General features: G+C 36.6%; 1 protein-coding gene across 3 annotated transcripts in view; it reads right to left on the reverse strand.

The window, feature by feature from the left end:
• Positions 1–20,680, reverse strand: part of Akap13 (A-kinase anchoring protein 13) — a 317,423-nt gene that overhangs the window by 128,421 nt on the left and 168,322 nt on the right. Inside the window, exons 1-2 of one of the 3 annotated variants that reach the window (XM_026412667.2) lie at positions 20,137–20,299; positions 17,329–17,462 (exon numbers count right to left, since the gene is read on the reverse strand). In XM_026412667.2, the coding sequence (XP_026268452.2) occupies positions 17,329–17,460 (132 nt within the window). In that variant the 5' untranslated portion in view covers positions 17,461–17,462; positions 20,137–20,299. Of the gene's footprint in view, positions 1–17,328; positions 17,463–20,048; positions 20,300–20,680 lie in introns of those variants that run through there. The other 2 variants (XM_026412666.2, XM_077800210.1) reach the window with 2 other exon arrangements.

The following is a 20,680-nucleotide window of genomic DNA, read 5'->3' on the forward strand; positions in this document are numbered from 1 at the left end:
GGAATAAAAACACTGACTCCCTATTTTAAAGAAAGCAAAACTATAAACAGGGAAAATCCCTTGAGTGAAACACTTCAGTAAAATTCCACTTAATATCCAATGGTATAATGCCACCAGAAGAAAAATTAAAGTGACATGCTGTAAATAGGCCTAAACAAAAGATGATCCCTCCTGTGGATTCCCATAACCCCTGTGTCAAATCCAGGCTCACATTTTTGTTTGTTTCTCTTCAATGACAGTTCTTTAGAGATGGAGTATATCTGATTCACCCATTGTGGGTGGTATCCCTGATTTCTACTACAATGTATAGCACACAAAACAGAAGATGTTTGCAGATTAAAGGCCCATTTTGTTTTGCAAATGTACAACAGTTACATCTCTTTGAGTGTTAAGGTCTGTAAATAAGTCAAAAATAACACCTGGTATTTTGCCAGAGAAATGTTAGAGTTTGTAAACAAGTCTGGGTGGTGCCTGGCAAAATGTCAGAGGGAGTGGTTTGAAAAGTAACAAAAGTGAGCCATTAAGTGTGGAGATTCCTTATTGGTTGACTGATGTATCTAGTTTATGCTAATTAAGATAAGCTGTGCAAAAGGTATAAATAGCTCTGTTGCCCTACAATAAACGGCTCCTATTCCTGCTGCATCAATCTACAGAAGTTATTCTTCCCCCCCCCCCCCCCCCCCCCCCCCCCCCCCCGTTTATTTTGCTGCAGCCGGACTGCGGCATTTGAGGAGGGGAACATAGTCTAACAGCACAATTTACTGTTGGAATCTTTAAGTGTCTAAAGTGAGGGACTCAAGAATGAACATTGATTTGCTCTCTCCATGCTTTCCCTGCTGACCTGTCAGTCTGGGGATTCCCCGTTCCCTGGCCTTTCAGGGAAGGAATGAGGGGAAACACTCATAAGCCACTTAGAATAAGTGTACTATTGCCTACAAAGTAAAGACTGCATAAATTTTGGGGCTGTGGGGCATCTCATCATGCATCCCTCTCTCCCTCCAGTCTAGCCCAGGCCCTGGTCTACTCTCCTGTACCTCATGCAGTGTCCCTGCTTTTTCTCCAGTCGCTAGCCAAACATGATAGAAGAGGCTCAAGTGCAATTCACTCTATCACGAGGCATTTCTGCCTAAAAAGAGCTTGTTTTGTAGATGATTCAAGGGAGAAAATGAATACAACAGAATTTTTGGTAGCACATAAGGAGAAAGGATAGTAAATAATTTACTAATGTCAGAAATATTATATTAGAAAGGGATCCCATAATTCTGCTATTTCTAGGACTGATCCCTAGTGAAGTACAAAAGGTCGCTCTTTTTCTCACATCATTCATCCACTGTGGCATTGCCAGAACATATCACTAAAGCCTGGATTCCTAAGTGACTCATACAAGTCTCATTTGGAACTAAAGACCCCTGTCTGGTAGGTAACAATTTTTATAAGATTTCAAGGAAGATAACAAGAAAAAACACACATAAAGATGCCATCCTCTGGAAAAGAGAAAACAATGGGCGCAGTGAGGGGGAGGGCTCTTAAATCTGCCCAGATCACTCCTTATTGATACATACATAGTTTGGCAGTAAGCCTCCAAGAACCTGCATCAGATGGCAATTTGCTAAAAGGACATACTGCAGAACCACCAATACAGTGTATGCACTCAGCTTACCCACCCAATAAAGGGATCAAGTATACATATTCAGCTGTATCATCACACAATTTCTCTCAATGTAGTGGCATAGGAGAGGGATGCCAACTAAAAGATTTAATGAAGTGGATGGTCACTGAGCAGTAAAGATGGACTTACTTATGGATTTCCAATGTAGGACAAGAGCATAACTAGGAATCAGGAGAAATACTGGAGAAGTTTACAGGGAGTGTCTGGCTTACTGTGTGATATTACTTATTTCAATGAGATGATCTCTAATACAGAGGTAAGGCAGGCAAGAAGGGCAAGGCTTGACCCCTAACCAGCATGGCAAATAATGACAGGCCCTTTGAGCCCTTTAGCTTTCTGAAACTCAAGTTCCTTTCATGCAAATTTATGGGTCCAGACCTCACAATCACTGGAATTCCTCCCAACACTAATATTCTATAAGGAGAACATTATTTCCTGTAAGAATAAAGAATTTTTAAATGGCTCCATTTGATTCCCATGGTTTATTTTTACAAACAAATCAAAGGGGGATGGGCACCTTCAATTTAAGTACAGTTTTTCTACTAGTCTATCTTTCTTCAAGGAGATTCTAAGCAATAAAATAATCCTTAATTTTCAGTACTTACTCCCCACCTCCATACTTTTTAACTGCCTCAAGGAAGGGGTTGAGTAAATTTCTCAGATGTGTGTGTACACATATATATATAAAACTGCAAATACATTTAAATATTTTCCACAGGATCCACTATGTTAAACTATACCTTTAATCCAATTGTTTCTATTAAAATTAGCTCTAATAGTTTCAGAAACTTTTACAATGATCTTCAGTATGGATACGGGATGCAAAATTTGTTCCATGATTTGCTGAATCCCAAATGCCAACTCCAGAATGATTACACTTCCCAAATACTTCAACATTTATCAATACTGGTGACTCCATTGGGACAGAGCAACACAATAGATATTTTGCCTTACTCTCTGACTTCTCAGTTAGTTTTAAACTCAGGATATTTTACATGTGCTCTTAAGAGTATTCTCTACCTTAGGTTTAAGGAAGATACCTTACCATCAACGAACTTTCTCTGAAGACTTAAACTTTTGCTGGCATAAGTACTTATAGGCAATACCATAATAATCAATTATATGGGGGAAATATTTAAGCAGAAGCACTCATCATTTTAATTCTCACATGGTTCACATACTACTGAATATTTCCATTTCGTATTTCTATGGTAAATGCTACTTTTCTTAGTTTCCTAATTGGATTTCTGAATCTTGGATTATTGCCGTTATCAGTTACTTGCAAACTGGGGTGTTTCTGGCAATTTTTTTTGTCAATTCTAAGATCTCTAAAGGGTCCAATGCATTATTTAAGCAAATAATAACTAGAAGGCTGGAAAGGTCATCAGTAGCTCCTTCAATATATATTTATTTTCCCCAATGGAATAGAAATACCACCTGTCTTACAGGATCACCAAGGAAACACCAGTATTAACAAACAATTCACTGAAGATTCTGCTCTCTGTAAACTCCTATAAGCATCTTTCTAAAATACAAAAGCAATACCTATTATGAGAAATCTATAACTGCTCAAATTATAGGTACTGTATACATTCCCAAGGAGACTTTCTTAACAGATCAAATGATGAGATTTTGTTTTATTAAGTTTTTCTTCTTTAGAAGCTTTCTTATTTAAGAGGCAAAACAAGCAGCTCTTGTTTATGTTAGGTGAACATAGAACTTAAGATCAAAAGCAATACATAGTTCTTCTACGACATACCTAGTACCTTTAATTCAAGTAGAGCCCTTTTAAGTCTACTGGCAGAAATACTAGTTATTCATCTCTAGCATTTAAGAGACATGCAATTTAAAACTACACTGAGATTTAATCTCACTCCAGTCAGAATGGCAATTATCAAGAATATAAGTAATAATAAATGTTGATGAGGATGTGTTTTTATGTTTATCTATATTTTAACACTCAGACTTCATATTATTCATTGGTTTAATAACTGAATGTCTCTTCCCACTGGAATGTAGAGAGTAATCTATTTTTATTTTAGCATACCTGGGGCCTCACAAAGAATTCAGCAAACATCTATTAAATCAAGTACTGAAAATACCAGTGCAACATCCCAGAAATATAAAGTAACATGAAAATTTAAGTGAGTGCCACTATGGCCTGATAACTTCTTCCAAGAGAATTTTAACCATCACTTCAGTCAAATCATTTATCTACATGACCCTAAGAGTAGGTGTGATAATTCTGAAGAAGTTTAAAGTGGGAATAGAATTATAAAATGGCTATTACATGCTAGGATTATATTAACTATCACGGTACAAATAACTAACATCAATACCCCAAATTTACAGATGAGGAAGCCAGGCCTCTAAATAAATGAAGCAAAGTTATTCAAACTAATAAGAGGAAGACCTGGGATTAAAACCTTGGTTTACTGGGCTCCATAATCTTTTCATTATGCTTAACTATTATCACTGGTTGTTACTACAAAGAGATAAAAATGAGCAAAAGGAAAAAGAGAAGTGTAAAAAAATGGACAGAAAGCATGATAAAACAGATTTCAGTTTTTGACCCAAAGAAGGAGAGTAGTAGAAGGTATAATGGACATACTTCCTCCAAAATGTAATACGACCTATGAATCAGCAGTGCTATAAAAGAAAAAAGTGGATTATAATATCATTTGTTTTAACAACCTAGAACAAAACACCTTGGAAAATGTTCAAGGAAAAAGAATTAGTTGGGAGAGAAAACATGGCAGCGGGAAGGGAATGAGCCACCCCATGCCCCATGCTGCCGTGCTCACAGATCTAGCCTAGTCAGAATACTGCATATCTAAGAGGGTTAGAGGACCCAGTACTATCCAGCTGCTCTCCACAGAAATCACCAGCACTGTTATTCCATGTGGGGCTCCAGTTTTCCAGAAGAATGCGCGGCGTTGGAGCAGGACCCAAAGCTCAAAGTTCCAGCCCACGCAAGACTCCGCGAGCGCCTTAGCAGCATCACCTATTAACATATCTGCAGATCGCCAAGACTTCCCTCCAGTCCTACGCAAGTCACTCAGCTGCTACCTACCCACAGGGTAACACCATTGCCTGGCTCCCCCTACCTCACCAGGTTACCCCCACCTCACCAGGCTCTGTGGTATTGAAAGCAGACCACCGCCATTTAGACTCAACATTTAGCTGGTGGCAGTTCCCAGATTGGATTTCCAGCAACCAGGTACCAGATTTCCAACCGTCCCCCCTCCGCAGAGGCGGTAACCCAACACAGTAGTTGCCCAACACAGGCGTGCAGTACAACCAGAAAGCCACCCACGGGAGCCCTGGGGTGAAAGTTTTCTCAATTGGGAACTGCTAGGGGAGAAGGAGACAGACCTCAGTTTGGAGCCTAACAGAGAGACCAGGAACTGGGAAATCTTCAGGCAAGAGATGGAGATAGTACTGGGTGCTCAAGTCATACAAGCGAGCGGTCCCAGAGCCAGAGGTCCCAAAGCGAGCGGTCCCAAAGAGAGACCCGTGTGGCGCAGTCTTTCTGCAGGAATTGGTGGGTGCCACTCCGTGCATCCAGGTGCCCTGTCCTAGGACCAGTCTTCCCACCCTAGTTACCTCCAGCATCCAGAGGGCAGAGACACCAGCTTACAACAGACCATGCCGCCTACTGGGTGAGAACAGAAGCAGGAAAGATACGGATTTCTAAATCTAGCTACAACCTTGGATTCTTCCAGTTGTTTGTTTTTTCTCTTCTACCCCTCCATCCTCTGGCCCTCACATCCCCAACATGTGTGAAACCAAGAATTTTGCGTGAAATAGGACTTTCAAGACTGAGTCATCTGAATAATATAATATAGAGGTGTTGTAGGTGCCCTTTTTTCTTTTCCTTTTTATTCTTTCATTTTTCTTTCCCCCTCCAAATTTTACTGTTTTAACGTCTATATTTTTCTAAATATATATGTTTTCTTTTATATACTCTACTTCATCCCACGTATTTGCCTACTCTAAATTACTTCCTGTCTATTCTCTTGCTACTAACCCTCTTCACTACATTTCTCCTTCATACTTCCTAAGATACATTAACTCTATATCCTCACATCCTACCTCCTCAGCATATCATCCTACACCCCACACCCAGTTCATTGTCCACTGTCAGAAACTGTAAACTTTTTACAAAACTACTGATTATATTTTAGATAATAACTGAATCCAACATGTCTGTACATCGAGACTAAACTGTAAATGTCTTAATAACAACAAATTGTTCATAGGTGGTACATTGTTGATATTGAGATCTGTTAACATTGTCCTTCCCCACAAAGTAGAGGTCTTAGAACCCTACAAGAGCACTACAAACCTATGGGGTAAAAACAATAACAATCTAGACCCATAGAACTGGAAAGAAAGACAGATGAGCAACATGAAAGGACAAGGGAAGAAAGTGCTACAAACAAAAGAAGACACCTCAACGTTAGAATCATTTGCAGCCACAGCAGAAGAAATTACAGAGAAGGAGTTCAGGATTTACATGGTTAAAATGTTCTGTGAACTCAAGGAAGATATAAGAGAGCAAATACAGGAAGTGAAAGATCACTTTGACAAGGAGCTACATAAACAAATACAGAAAGCAAAAGATCACCTTAACAGGGAGATAGAGGTTCTAAAAACAAAAACAAAACAAAAAAACCAGAAATCTTTGAAATGAAAGAAATAATAAACCAAATTAAAAACTCAAATGAAAGCATCACCAACAGAGTAGACCACTTGAAAGATAGGACATCAGACAATGAAGACAAAATATATAATCTTGAAAAGAATATAGACCACACAGTGATAATGGTAAGAAACCATGAGCAGAACATTCAAGAAATATGGGATAGCATAAAAAGACCAAATTTATGAGTTCTTGGGATAGAGGAAGGCATAGAGGTCCAAACCAAAGGAATAAACAATCTATTCAATGAAACAAAATCAGAGATTTTTCCAAACATGAAGAATGAATTAGAAATCCAAATTCAAGAAGCCTACAAGATGCCGAATGTACAAAATCAAAACAGTTCCACACCAATGCACATTATAATGAAAATGCCCAACATACAAAATAAAGAGAGAATTTTAAAAGCCAAAAGAGAAAGGAATCAGATTACCTATAGAGAAAAACCAATTAGGATAAGAACAGACCCTGAAAGCTAGAAGATCCTGGAAAAACATCAAGCTCTGAAAGATAATGGGTGCCAAACAAGAATCTTGTATCCAGCAAAATTAAGCTTTAGATTTAAAGATGAAATAAAAACCTTCCATGATAAACAAAAGTTAAAAGAATTTATAGCTAGAAAACCGACACTACAAAACATCCTTGGAAAAATATTCCATGAAGAGGAAATGAAAAATAATGAAAATCAGCAGAGGGAGGTAATAACCTAAAAGAAAAACTAATCAAAGAAGAAAATCAAGTTAAATAACAAAAATAAACAAATATGGCTGGAAATACAAACCATGTCTCAATGTTAACCCTGAATATTAATGGCTTAAACTCATCAATAAAAAGACATAGACTAGCAGATTGGATTAAAAAAACACCCATAAATATGCTCCCTCTAGGAGACTCATCTGATAGGAAAAGACATACACAGACTGAAGATGAAAGGTTGGGAAAAATCATACCACTCACAACTGTGGAAGCAAGGAGGGGTTTCCCTCCTCCTTTCAAATAAAGTAGCCAAAGTTAATCAAAAGGGATATAAATGGACATTACATACTGCTCAAGGGAACCACACACCAACAAGATACAACAATCATAAATATATACGCCTCAAAAAATGGTGCAGCTATGTTCATCAAACAAATTCTTCTTAAGTTCAAGGGTCAAATTGATCACAACACAATAATCTTGGGTGACTTTAACACACCTCTCTCATCACTGGATAGATCTTCTAAACAAAAGTTGAATAAAGAATCTATAGAGGGCTGGGGATGTGGCTCAAGTGGTAACGTGCTCGCCTGGCATGCGCGGGGGGCTGGGGTCGAAACTCAGTACCACTTAAAAATAAAATAAAGATGTCGTGTCCACTGAAAACTAAAAAATAAATATTAAAAAATTCTCTCTCAAAAAAATCTATAGAACTCAATAATACAATCAATAATTTAGACTTAACTAACATATATACAATATTTCAACCTGCATCAAGCAGATACACTTTCTTCTCAGCAGCACATGGATCCTTCTCTAAAATAGACCATATACTATGCCACAAAGCAACTCTTAGCAAATACAAAAAAGTAGAGATACTACCATGTGTTTTATCAGATCATAATGGAATAAAATTGGAAACCAGTGACAAAATAAAAAATAAAAATTACTCCAATACCTGGAGACTAAACAATATGCTACTGAATGAACAATGGGTTGCAGAAGACATGAAAGAGGAAATTTAAAAATTCTTAGAGGTAAATGAGAACACAGGCACAACATAACGAAATCTCTGGGACACTATGAAAGCAGTTCAAAGAGGAAAGTACATTGCATGGAGTTCATTCCTTAAAAGAAGAAAAAGTCAACAAATCAATGGCCTCAATTTACATCTCAAAGCCCTAGAAAAAGAAGAACAAATCAACAGCAAAAGCAGAAGGCGGCAAGAAATAATTAAAATTAGAGCTGAAATCAGTGAAATCAAAACAAAAGGAACAATTGAAAAAATTGACAAAACAAAAAGTCGGTTCTTTGAAAAAAATAAAATTGACAGACCCTTAGATACACTAACAAAAAAGGAGAGAACTCAAATTACCAGCCTATGTGATGAAAAAGGTAATATCACAACAGAGACTACAGAAATACAGAGGATAATTAGAAATTATTTTGAAAACTTATACTCTAATAGAAAATAGTGAAGGCATCTACGAATTTCTTAAGTCATACGACTTGCACAGATTGAATCAGGAAGATATACACAATTTAAACAGACCAATATCAAGTGATGAAACAGAAGATGCTATCAGAAGCCTACCGACAAAGAAAAGCCCAGGTCGGGACAGTTACACATCCGAGTTCTACAAGACCTTTAAAGAAGAACTAATACCAATACTCTTCAATTTATTTCAGGAAATAGAAAAAGAGGCAGCACTTCCAAACTCATTTTCTGAGGCCAATATCACCCTGATCCCCAAAATGGGCAAAGACATATCAAAGAAAAAAAAAAAACTTTAGACCCATATCTCTAATGAACATAGATGCAAAAATTCTCAATGAAATTCTGGCAAATTGAATACAAAAACATATCAAAAAGATCGTGCGCCATGATCAAGTGGGATTCATTCAGGTTGGTTCCACATAATGAAATCAATAATTGTAATTCATCACATCAATAGACTGAAAGAATCATATGTTCATCTCAATAGATGCAGAAAAAGCATTTGACAAAACACAGCACCCCTTCATGTTCAAAACACTAGAAAAACTAGGGATAACAGAAACATATCTCAACATCATAAAGGCTATCTACGCTAAGCTCCGGGCCAACATCATTCTAAAATGAAGAAAAAATGAAGGCATTCCCACTAAAAACTGGAACAAGACAGGGATGCCCTCTTTCACCACTTCTATTTAACACAGTCCTTGAAACACTGACCAGAGCAATTAGACAGACGAAAGAAATTAAAGGGATATGTATAGGAAAATAAGAACTTAAATTAACACCATTTGCTGACAATATGATTCTATACCTAGAAGACCCAAAAAGCTCTACCAGAAAACTTCTAGAACTAGTAAGCGAATTCAGCAATGTAGGAGGTTATAAAATCAACACCCATAAATCAAAGGCATTTCTATGTATTAGTGACAAATCTTCTGAGAGGGAAATGAGAAAAACTACTCAAACATACCCTAAAAAAATAAATAAATGAAAATAAAACACTTGGGAATCAAATTAACGAAAGAGGTAAAAAGATCTATACAATGAATACTACAGAACCCTAAGAAAGAAACCAAAGAAGAACTTAGAAGATGGAAAGATCTACCTTGCTCTTGGATAGGCAGAATATTATTAAAATGACCATAACTACCAAAAGCATTATACAGATTTAATGCGATTCTGATCAAAATCTCAATGGCATTTCTCATAGAAATAGAAAAAGCAATCATGAAATTCATCTGGAAAAATGAGAGACCCAGAATAGCTAAAGCAATCCATAGCAGGAAGAATGAAGCAGGTGGCATCACTATACCAGACCTTAAACTATACTACAGAGCAATAGTAACAAAAACAGCATGATATTGGCACCAAAACAGACTGGTAGACCAACGGTACAGAAGAGATGACACAGAGACTAACCCACAAAATTACAATTACCTTATATTAGACAAAGGTGGCAAAAACATGCATTGGAGAAAAGATAGCCTTTTCAACAAATGGTGTTGGGCAAACTGGAAATCCATATGCAACAAAATGAAATTAAACCCCTATCTCTCACCATGCAAAAAACTCAACTCAAAATGGACCAAGGACCTAGGAATTAAACCAGAGACTCTGCATCTAATAGAAGAAAAAGTATGCTATAATCTTCATCACGTGGAATCAGGCCCCAACTTCCTTAATAAGAATCCTATAGTGCAAGAATTAAAACCAAGAGTCAATAAATGGGATGGACTCAAACTAAAAAGTTTCTTCTCAGCAAAAGAAACAATCTGTGAGGTGAATAGAGAGCCTACATCTTGGTACCAAATTTTACTCCTCACACATCAGATAGAGCACTAATCTCTAGGGTATATAAAGAACTCAAAAAGCTAAACATCAAAAAAACAAATAACCCAATCAATAAATGGGCCAAGGACATGAAGAGACACTACTCAGAAGAGGATATTCAATCAATCAACAAATATATGAAAAAATGTTCATATATCTCTAGCAATTAGACAAATGCAAATCAAAACTACTCTAAGATACCATCTCACTCGAGTCAGAATGGCAGCTATTATGAAGACAAACAATAATAAGTGTTGGCGAGGATGTAGGGAAAAAGGCACACTCATACATTGCTGGTGGGACTGCAAATGGTGCAGCCAATGTGGAAAGCAGTATGGAAATTCCTTGGAAAACTAGGAATGGAACTACCATTTGACCCAGCTATCCCTCTCCTTGGTCTATACCCAAAGGACTTAAAAACAGCATACTACATGGACAGCATATTACAGCCACATCAATGTTTATAGCAGCACAATTCATAATAGCTAAACTGTGTAACCAACCTAAATGCCCTTCAGTAGATGAATGGACTAAAAAATGTGGCATATACACAATGGAATATTACTCCAGAATAGAGAGAATAAAATCATGGCATTTGCAGGTAAATGGATGCAGTTGGAGAAGATAATGCTAAGTGAAGTTAGCCAATCCCAAAAAATCAAATGGTGAATGTTTTCTCTGATGTAAGGTGACTGACTCATGGTTGGGTAGGGAGAGGGAGCATGGGAGGAATTGATGAACTCTAGACAGGGCAGAGGGGTGGGAGGGGAAGAGATGGGGCAGAGGGTTAGCAATGGTGGAGGAATGTGATGGACTTCATACTCCAAAGTACACGTATGAAGATATGAATTGGTGTGAACACACTTTATATACAGATATGAAAATTTTTCTATATGTGTAATAAGAATTGTGATGCATTCCACTTCATGTATTTAAAAAATAAAACTAATAAAAAAAGAAAAAAAATACAAAAAAAGTATTAGTTAAGAATTTGATCATTAAAGAAAGTCTGATTTTTAAAAGTTCCTTATGATTATCCTTTTGGTTCAGCATAAGATATACCCCCAATATTTATGAGTTTGTCCCAATCATTTTGGAATCACACAATGGCCCAAAATTAAGAGCTGGAATGAACTTTACAGATTATTTAATCATTATATACGTAAAAGAGAAAAGAGAGACCAGAGAGATTAAACAACTTGTTTAAGGTCACTTAAAAATATATAGCCAGACCATTAAACTACGCCCTTACATACATTATTGATGGATGCTTTTACTCTAAAGTTACAGTTTTGCCTCTTGCAACTTTACAATTTGGGATACTTTGAAGCATGTCTTTTTATTTTTATTTTTGCAGCTGTGTTGAAAACCTATAGAAGCAGCCTCTAATAAAACTTTCTGGAAATTCTCCATTTCAGGAGACTTAGAGCAAAAGAGTCTGCAAAAACCATACATGAAAAGGCTGAGTTTTCCTGTAACTGATGCTAGCTCCAGTTTTGTACCCAAAAGGAATAATTTGGGGTGAGGGGGTTCTCCTAAATGCCAAATGTATCCAGAGAAAATTCATGGCAATCAGAAAGACGCCAATAAGCCTCTTAGGTGACACACAGACCACAAAACTACAAATCTAAATATAATGTCACTTTAGTTACCAAATAGCCTAGCAGCTACTCTATTTTCCCACAGCATGAAGGCTATGAACAGCCACATAAAACATAAAAGTGTTTAACCAAACTACTCAAGTAAGGGTGGAAATGCAAGCTTGCCCCCTTGAGATAAGAGAAAGAAAACACAGTGTTCCCATTAAAAATTATAAAAGGACACAGAGAATGGAGGAAGATAATAACAGGAAATAGTCCAAGACCAAAACTGTGATTACCACAACTCTGAAGATACATTAATATTGTAAAAATAACTAGGAATGAAAATTCAGTTAATTTAATGTTTGCCTGTATAATTATAAAAAACGGAATCATGGTTCTGACTGAAAATGCTTTCCTGATTGGGGAGGGTACGTTAATGAAGAGTAAATTCCTAGTAAGCTAATACAACATATGGAATTTTATAGTTGTCCCTGAATATATTTGCTCTTGAGTATTTGTCTCCTGACAAGCTATACTGGCTTGTAGAATTAACTGTTCCATATGGCTAACAAACTTATTCAATGAGAATCTGGAAAGGAATTATTTCAGAGATACCTTCAAGAACAAATACCCCAGGAGAGCAACTTCCTTTCTAATGAACTTGGCAACATCTTGCACCACATGGAGATGTTGGGTTACAGGTCTAGGGCAGGAAAATAGTAATCTGAAATTCCTTGCTAGCCACAGTGGAACATACTCTCAAGGTGAATGGTCCCAGAGGTTTTAATTATGGACTCAGGAATTCAATATCATCTCCTGCTTCTCATTCAACACATGGTTCTACACCTCTTCCTTTAGGAAATAATATCCAGGTTGAGAATATCTTATTGATTTTGACATATAAGCAAGCACTTAGGATGAATACCATCTTGGTGGTATTTAGTTGTAGCTACAAAAAGTAAATAAAAACACAAGACTTATTTTAAAATGAATCAGTTTAGATCCTAAATGGCCAAAGAAATTCTCTTCACTATTAGTGAAGGCATGGAAGTATAACACAATGAATTTCAAATTTCAGTATATATAGGCATCATTCAGGGATACTTGTTTAAAAAGCAAAATCCTATCCTAACCAAGTGAACTGAATTTCCTGAGAGTACACCCTCAGGATGACTTCTCAGGATACAGTTAATGGAAATATTACTAGCACAGAAGTTGGGTTACAGTCCAGCTGAAAGTCAATTAGTTGTGGAAAATGGCAAGGCATTTAATCATGAATCCATTTCTTCTTCAATAAAGCAAAGGTGCTAGACAGAGATAATCTTTTAGGTATCTTCAAATTTCAAGGATCTCAAATAAAATAATATCCAGGTGTACCAACTTAAATTATTATGTGATGCTATTCCTTAGGCTTTTATAACATATGTTCAAAAAGCTATAACAACCTGAACCATCATATTTCATTGGTAATTTCAATCAGTCAATAGGATACTGGAATCTGAGGTTACAAAACTAAGCCGCATCTGTACTTTCTGTGTGCCAGTCTGTTCTAAGCACTTGATAAATGATATTCAGTCATTGAGAGGAAAACAAGAAGGCATCAAAAGGTAGTCTGAAACCACTAAAATATGTAAAAGGGAATAATGTAGAATACTAAATTGTGATTACTATTAAAACTCTGGAAATACTTAACATTAAACCATAATCATAAAATGATAAAACGATCAATGGAAAAGAACCTTCCTAGGTACAAATTAATGACTCTGCCTCCTAGATTGTGAATAATTTTCAATTCAGTAAAGAAATATCAGTTGAAATTATCAAGAAATCAGCAGCACTTAACCCTTCATGTATGTTGTCTGAGAATATAAGCAAACATAAATCTTGATATTGTCTAATTTCTTTACAAACTATGATTTTAAAGCATTTATGTTCTAAAGTAAGGGCTTACAACACATGTCAAATAGGTTAAGGAAGGAGTAAGAAATTAATTAATTTGTATGATAGATATCAGCTAGACTAGAGAAAACAGTAGCTTGCTTCTTTAAATCCTTGGTAGTTCCACTCTGGACAGAGATTCACATTGCTTTTACAATTAATTATGTTAAAAGGAAGTTACAAAATGGGAAGACCCTCCCTCATAAGAATATAATGGATTATTTACATTTACTAGAAAACTGCAACAAATTCATCACTGTTCTAGTTTTTCAAGACAATAACAAAGCATAAGATACATGTATGTGTTCTGTTTTACATTTGAGACAGAATAAGTAGATGAAGCAATAACTGGCTAACACATAGACTAGGCATGTGCCAGACATACTGGACTAAATAATATTAAACAAAGGCCACTCCACCCTCAACTACAATCATAAGCTCAATTAACTTTTGCAAATGTAAACAGATTCTAGAAGAGTAAGGCTAAGAAGATGAACAGAGAAAAGGAAATTAAGCTCTACAGACTTTATGTAAAAAAGCTGGTTCAGAAAAGACAGAACTGGAACCCTCGCTCCAAACTTACAGTTTAGTAACTAGAAGTTTCACCACAAAAATATTTTTTAAAAAGAACAGGAATAGAAGAAATCTGCTTGCTTTCTTTTTTTCATCCATGTATATACAAGTACTTTGTGGGTCAGGGACTCACATGCTATTACTGCAAGTGAGTGGCCCACTGCCTGTCCATTTAAAAAAAAAAAAACTAAGTAGATTCAACATTTTTAAGTGACTGGAAAAAATTCAGAAGAAAACTCTTCCATGACATTTAAACATTATAAGAACAGAGTCTCACTGCAGCATCCACAAATAAGGTTTTACTGAAGCATAGTCAGGCTCATTCATTTACATACTGTGATGGCTCCTTTTGTAAAAGCAAAGGTGACTAGTGATGATATAGACTGAATGTCCTATTTACTTTCTGGTCTTAACAAAGAAGGACTACAGACCTCTGCTCTTTTCTGACTCAATGAAAACTACATAATAAATATATGAAGAGTTTCATCAGAAAAGAGAGAAAATAAGACAATGGTAAAATTAAAGTTTGTATCCAAACTTTATCCTTCAATTCATAGCTAATAGGGAAAGTTTGGCAGAGTGACAGGGAGTGAGGCAGTGACAAGGAGTGAGGCAGATTTCACATTATTGTAACAATGCTGATGGAACAAAAAAAACCTTCACCATTTAGACTTGAAAATCTTCAAGACTTGAAAATCCTATTGGCATATGCTTTCTCCGGCTACACCAAGTGGAAGCAGACACAAAACATAAGGGAAAGATCTCTTAGCAAGAAACAAATAAGAGGATTCCAAGGCTCCTTAACATGTGTCCACCAATGACAGAGACCAGGGTAAAGAGTTAGGGAGGAATGTGCCTTATTATGTAAGTTCTAGGTTAGAAATAAAACCCCAAATTCTCCTTCCAGCTGGGTCTGACTTTGAACTAGTCAGATGACTCTCCTAGGGTTTACTCTTTTATCTGTAATGTAGCATGCTGATCTTCCAGAGGAATTCTCTCTTATCTTCTAAACTAGAGGAAAAACCAAAAGAGGAAAGGGACTGGGGGAGAAAGGACTTTAAAAGAAGAAGAATGTCTTAAGAACTTTTTAAAAGTTCCTTTGTTTTAAAAGTTATCAGTTTTAAATCATAAAGTTTCTTCTTTAAAGTAGACAATACACACTTAGGAAAGAGCTGTCCCTCATCTGAGAGCAGTGAGCAGATAGCCAAGCATCAGATGGCGCTAGATGATACTAACCACTACATCAGGATGGAGAACTAAGAAACAGAGGCATTTGAATTTGAGGATGTGAGTTTGTTCCTTCCCATTCTGAGGGGTTTCAGTAACAAAAGACATATGTACCCATGCTGGGTGTGTTCTTTTTTTTCCCAGGAGCAAAAGCAACATTTATCTGAAAAATGCCTGCTATACAAGTAGCCACCCAGGCATTAGTCATGAATATTATCTGGAACAATTAGGGGCCAGTTAGAACAGTCAGCACCTTCCTACCACTGTACTCCAATAAAATTAGGCTTATTTATCAGGTTAACCACGTGAAAGTTTGGATAGTACAGTTCTGTTTACTTACTGGGGTAACTTTAAGAAACAAAACTCAAGTTAGCTCCCTGAAGACCAAACCAGCGCACTGTCAAGTCTAGCAGAGGAATACTAACTTTCCAAAGGGCAGTATAATTTAGCCCATTAACTTGGTTTACAGCTTTCTATAGGTTTTTCTTTGACCAGCATGGAATCTTAAAAGTAAAGAGTACTATTTTCCTCTAAAGAATTTAAGATCTCATTTTAAAAGTTAGTAGCCTTAAACCAGAGAAAAATTATCTCAAGATTTTGAAGAAAAACATTTTTTAAAATCTAATGAATATTAAGTATAGAATTACTGTACGACCTAGCAATTCCACTATTAGGTACATGAAAACATATGTCCACATAAATTTGTACATAAAATATTCACAGTGACATTTCTAATAGCCAGAAAGTGGAAACAATTCAAATACACAATAAAATGTGGTAATTCATAAAAACAGACTGACAATTAAAAAGAACTGAAATAATGATTGATGTTGCAACACGGATGAACCTTGAGAATACCACACTAAGTGAACAAAGTAAGTCACAAAAGACCACATATTGGTTAATTCTTTTATATGAAGTTCCAGAATGGGTAATCTGTAGAAACAGAAAGTGGATAAGTGACTGCCAGAAGATGATGGGAGGCTTTCTTTATGGAGTGAGGATAATATTGTCAAGTTAGAACATTAGTGGTGGCAGCTGCATAAGTCTATATTAAAAGCTACTTAACTGTGCAGTTTATTTGAATGTGCCGTTTATTTGAATGGGTGGGTTTTTATGGTGGGTTTTTATGGTATCTCAATAAAGGTGTTATGAAAAAAAAACTAAACTTTTTTCTTTGCTAAAAATGATGACACTTCATATTTTAGACAGCTATAAAACAAAAAACCTCACTTTTGCTGCTACTGAAAGAGGAGTCAGGTTTAAGACAGGTTTACAGATTCCCCTTTTGTGGTAATTCTTATTGTCTGACCACTTTATGCGTTACGACAAAAGTTAGTCTTGTGTTCATGGAGGAAATGTATTTCACTGTACTCTCCAAGATATTCATGTAGGCGGGCCCATCTCAAACTTTGTTGTGTGGTACACAGTTTTTAATGAAAGCTTAGCTGCAACAACCACCACATTTCTATATCAGAATTAGAGAAAAAGGGGGCAGGGATACTGTTGTGCCCCTATGCCCCAAACAAAAACCACAGCCATAAATCAGACACAGGAGACCAAACTAATAAACATACACTGTGCTTATACACTTACTGATGCCACTTACCGCCTGGGTCTTTGGGCCTTGTTTCATCCTAGGTGTGGTAGCTCCATTCCCTACAGCCACCTCTTCAGACACTGAACTAGCTCTGGTCTTACTTAGAAAATCCACTTCATCTTCAGCTTTCCTGTCTGGCATTTCTGAAGAGAAAAGGAGGGTTATAAAGTGAGTGCATTTGAAAAAATTCATTCTTGGGACTTACTATTTACACAACAAGCTCCAGGTTTCATGTTTTGTTTGTTTTGCCTTAAATGGAAAAGTATTCTTTTGCTGTCAGGAGCTGGTGTCACTCTGACCCCATGCTGAGTGAGCTACTCTTATCACATGGTTGTGTGGTTTTCTCTAGCCTTTGTATGGGTTTGGAGCTAAGGCAAGAGCTGGTTCAGTGTCTACTGAATGTCCATTTCACCCCTGACTTTTCATGACAAATCTGTGAGTATGGTGCTGACTTCCATGTGGAAAAATCAATTCATAAACCGTAGGGGAACAGATTAACAGCTATAAGTAGTCCATTCTGACCATACCAAAAATATTTTTTTAAAAAATAGCCAGAGGGATTTGTACTGAGAATGAGACAAACCCTCTGGAACAAGTCTGACTTATTCTAAACCTGTACTACACACACTCCCGATCCACCCTATCACTGTAATCACTAAAACTGAACTACTCCAGAAAATTACTTTTAATTTTAACTCTTTATTTTCTCTAAAACCAAAACATTAAAAAAAAAGACTAGCAATTCATTTTATTAAGAAAAAACCTTTATACATGTGTTCTCTAGTATTATGTAGTTGTCTTCTTGATAGCCACACCAACAGACTGAACAGTGATGCTTTTGTTACTTGGCCAAACAAATACAGGAAGGAAGTGATAAAAATGATGCTGGAGGTAAATCTGGGCTTCTGACACTTGTATAAAGGGAAAAAAGATTGAACAAATTTGTCTCAGTATTCTAAATGCAAACAGAACTGTCATCTCATTTTCACGTGAAAAATGTGCTGTGGTCTTCATTGATCTCACGATACCACTACTCTGACAAATAAAAATGCTCCCTACAAATACCAAAAAACACAAAGCTTGTTTCTTTTGCCAAAGAATAAATTATACTAATTAATATTTTATTCTAGAAGTACATGCAACACGTCCAAAGTTCTCTTTTGATTTGGGAAGGTTAGATTCCTATAAACAAACACTTATAAATCTCCTTTTTTCTGTCCTTGCCTTTATAATTATATAATCTTACTACCAACTTAAAAATGGATTAAGAAGTTTCTTTGCCCAGAGTATCAAAATCTAAGTTTTATAAACTATAGTTAAAAAAAAAATCTCACTGAGCAATGCCTTTAGAAATACCCCTTTATCAAAATATTTCTAAGTGAGAATAATTGGAGGAATAGGTGTTGATTTATTTTATTTTATTTTATTCATCTGGGGATGGTATTCTTGGCACAACCTTACTTTCCTATACCCCAAAACAGAAAATATGTATCTTGGCACATAGCAACCAGTTCCAATGATAAACAGTGATTACAGAGACGTGAGGGGTGTTGGTAGCTCTGTGGGACTGGCATGGTTCAGTCATACACCACCAACTTCCTAAGCACTGAAATCAATGCTTTTGATGGATGAGAGATCACATCCCCTTTATTCTATCTGGCTCTTTCCAAATCGGCAGCTAAACTTATGTTTCCTCTCTGGTAAAACTACATAGTTAAATTTACAAGTGAAATGTAAATTTCCTAGGAAATACCCTTTGGCTCTGAGATCAGACTCAGGTGCTTTTTCTTAGGGTAATGTGACCAGGGACTTTTCCCAGCTGAATTTCTGAAGAAGGCACCGATTTCTTTATCACTGGATACTTTTCCTTGTAGTTTGAGATCATGAGAACAGTAAACCTATGAAGACACCTTTTGGAAACAGGACAAGTAATTCACATACATAAAATACACCAACCCCAAGGCCACATACACTGTTGAAATTTCCTATCTTCTTTCCTTTTTAATTTCCTTTTATTTATTTATTAAATTTCGATTTGTGCTTTCTTCCTTCTTAAAGAGTTTACAATCTTAAAACACTTCCTAGTGTATTCACTACACTTATGTACTATTAAAGTTTGAAATTCTCCATTTTCACCTTTTCTCATAGAGCACTACAGATACAAACCCCACATAGTACAAAGTTACTTGGGTTAAATTCTGACCATGGAGTCAGAAGAAGAAATAATTCCACCCATATGGCCAAGGACACAGCACCCAAATTAAATGAACATAGCCAGGCATCAACTTACAGCCACTCCCATTCTTCTGAAATGCCAACCTGCCAGGGGCCCCAAAATAGACTTGTTGTTGTGCCTTATTTAAAACAGTAGAGACCTTCTCATTTAAATTCTGAGACAGCGATCAACAGATTTCTATCACTAATAATTTAAAGCACTAATAAATCTAAAAACCTTTAGTCACCAAAAATTCTACTTCAGATTACTTAAATCCCCCAGCTGGGACAGGGTGGAGGGTGCAAAATGGCTAAAAGCTCTTTACCAGGGAAATTAACCACTGTGTTTAAATTGCACTTCTTCTTAAGCAACTGTTTTTGTTGCTCCGTTTCTCACCACACCACACCCCACACTCCTAACACGTACTATACTATAAAAGCTTGTCAAAATTTAAAAAGGGGAAAAAACAGAACCAAAACAATCAAATAATAAGGGTAAACAAGCTATCTCTTACCTACAAAAGCACAGGGGCAGGCATGGAGATAGGTCTTCTGTCTATCAATGGTAGCAGATGGTAGTATAAGAATGTGCATCCAACTGACCTTTAAAGACTTCAGAAGTCAAGACCAAGACAGACTCCAGTTTCAGCTTCAGTCTCAACCCCCAATAAGAAGTTTTATTCAGATAGTTTATTTCCACTGAGCAACAGTGGTTTCTCTTTGCTGTCTCTGGACGTGGTTACCCATAGATGGAACGGGCTGCTGTATGAGCAATCTGCTCGGTGCAGCTGCTTCACCAAGATAAGCAGACACAAGGTCTGCCTGGTGACAGCAGCTCAGCAGACTGGGCTTGGGCGGAAATCCTGCATCCTATCCTATCCTCTGCGCTGTGCAGGGTCCTGAATTCTCAGACTCTGCTCAGAAGTAATAAGCAATGGAACTGGAGTTTTGCTCCTCAGGCAGGAAAAGGAGGGAGTCTCCTCAGTCAAACTACTGACCTCGTACCACCATTTTGGGTGCTGGGTTTAAAATGATACTTATTTATAACTGTTCATAAAACTACTCTGACTCTAAATTTTCTCAGAATACAGACAGAATGATAAAGAGGAAGAGTTTCAGGCTTGTAAATAAAACACATCCTTTACAG

Source organism: Urocitellus parryii, chromosome 6, assembly GCF_045843805.1.
Source record: "Urocitellus parryii isolate mUroPar1 chromosome 6, mUroPar1.hap1, whole genome shotgun sequence".
NCBI lineage: Eukaryota > Metazoa > Chordata > Mammalia > Rodentia > Sciuridae > Urocitellus > Urocitellus parryii.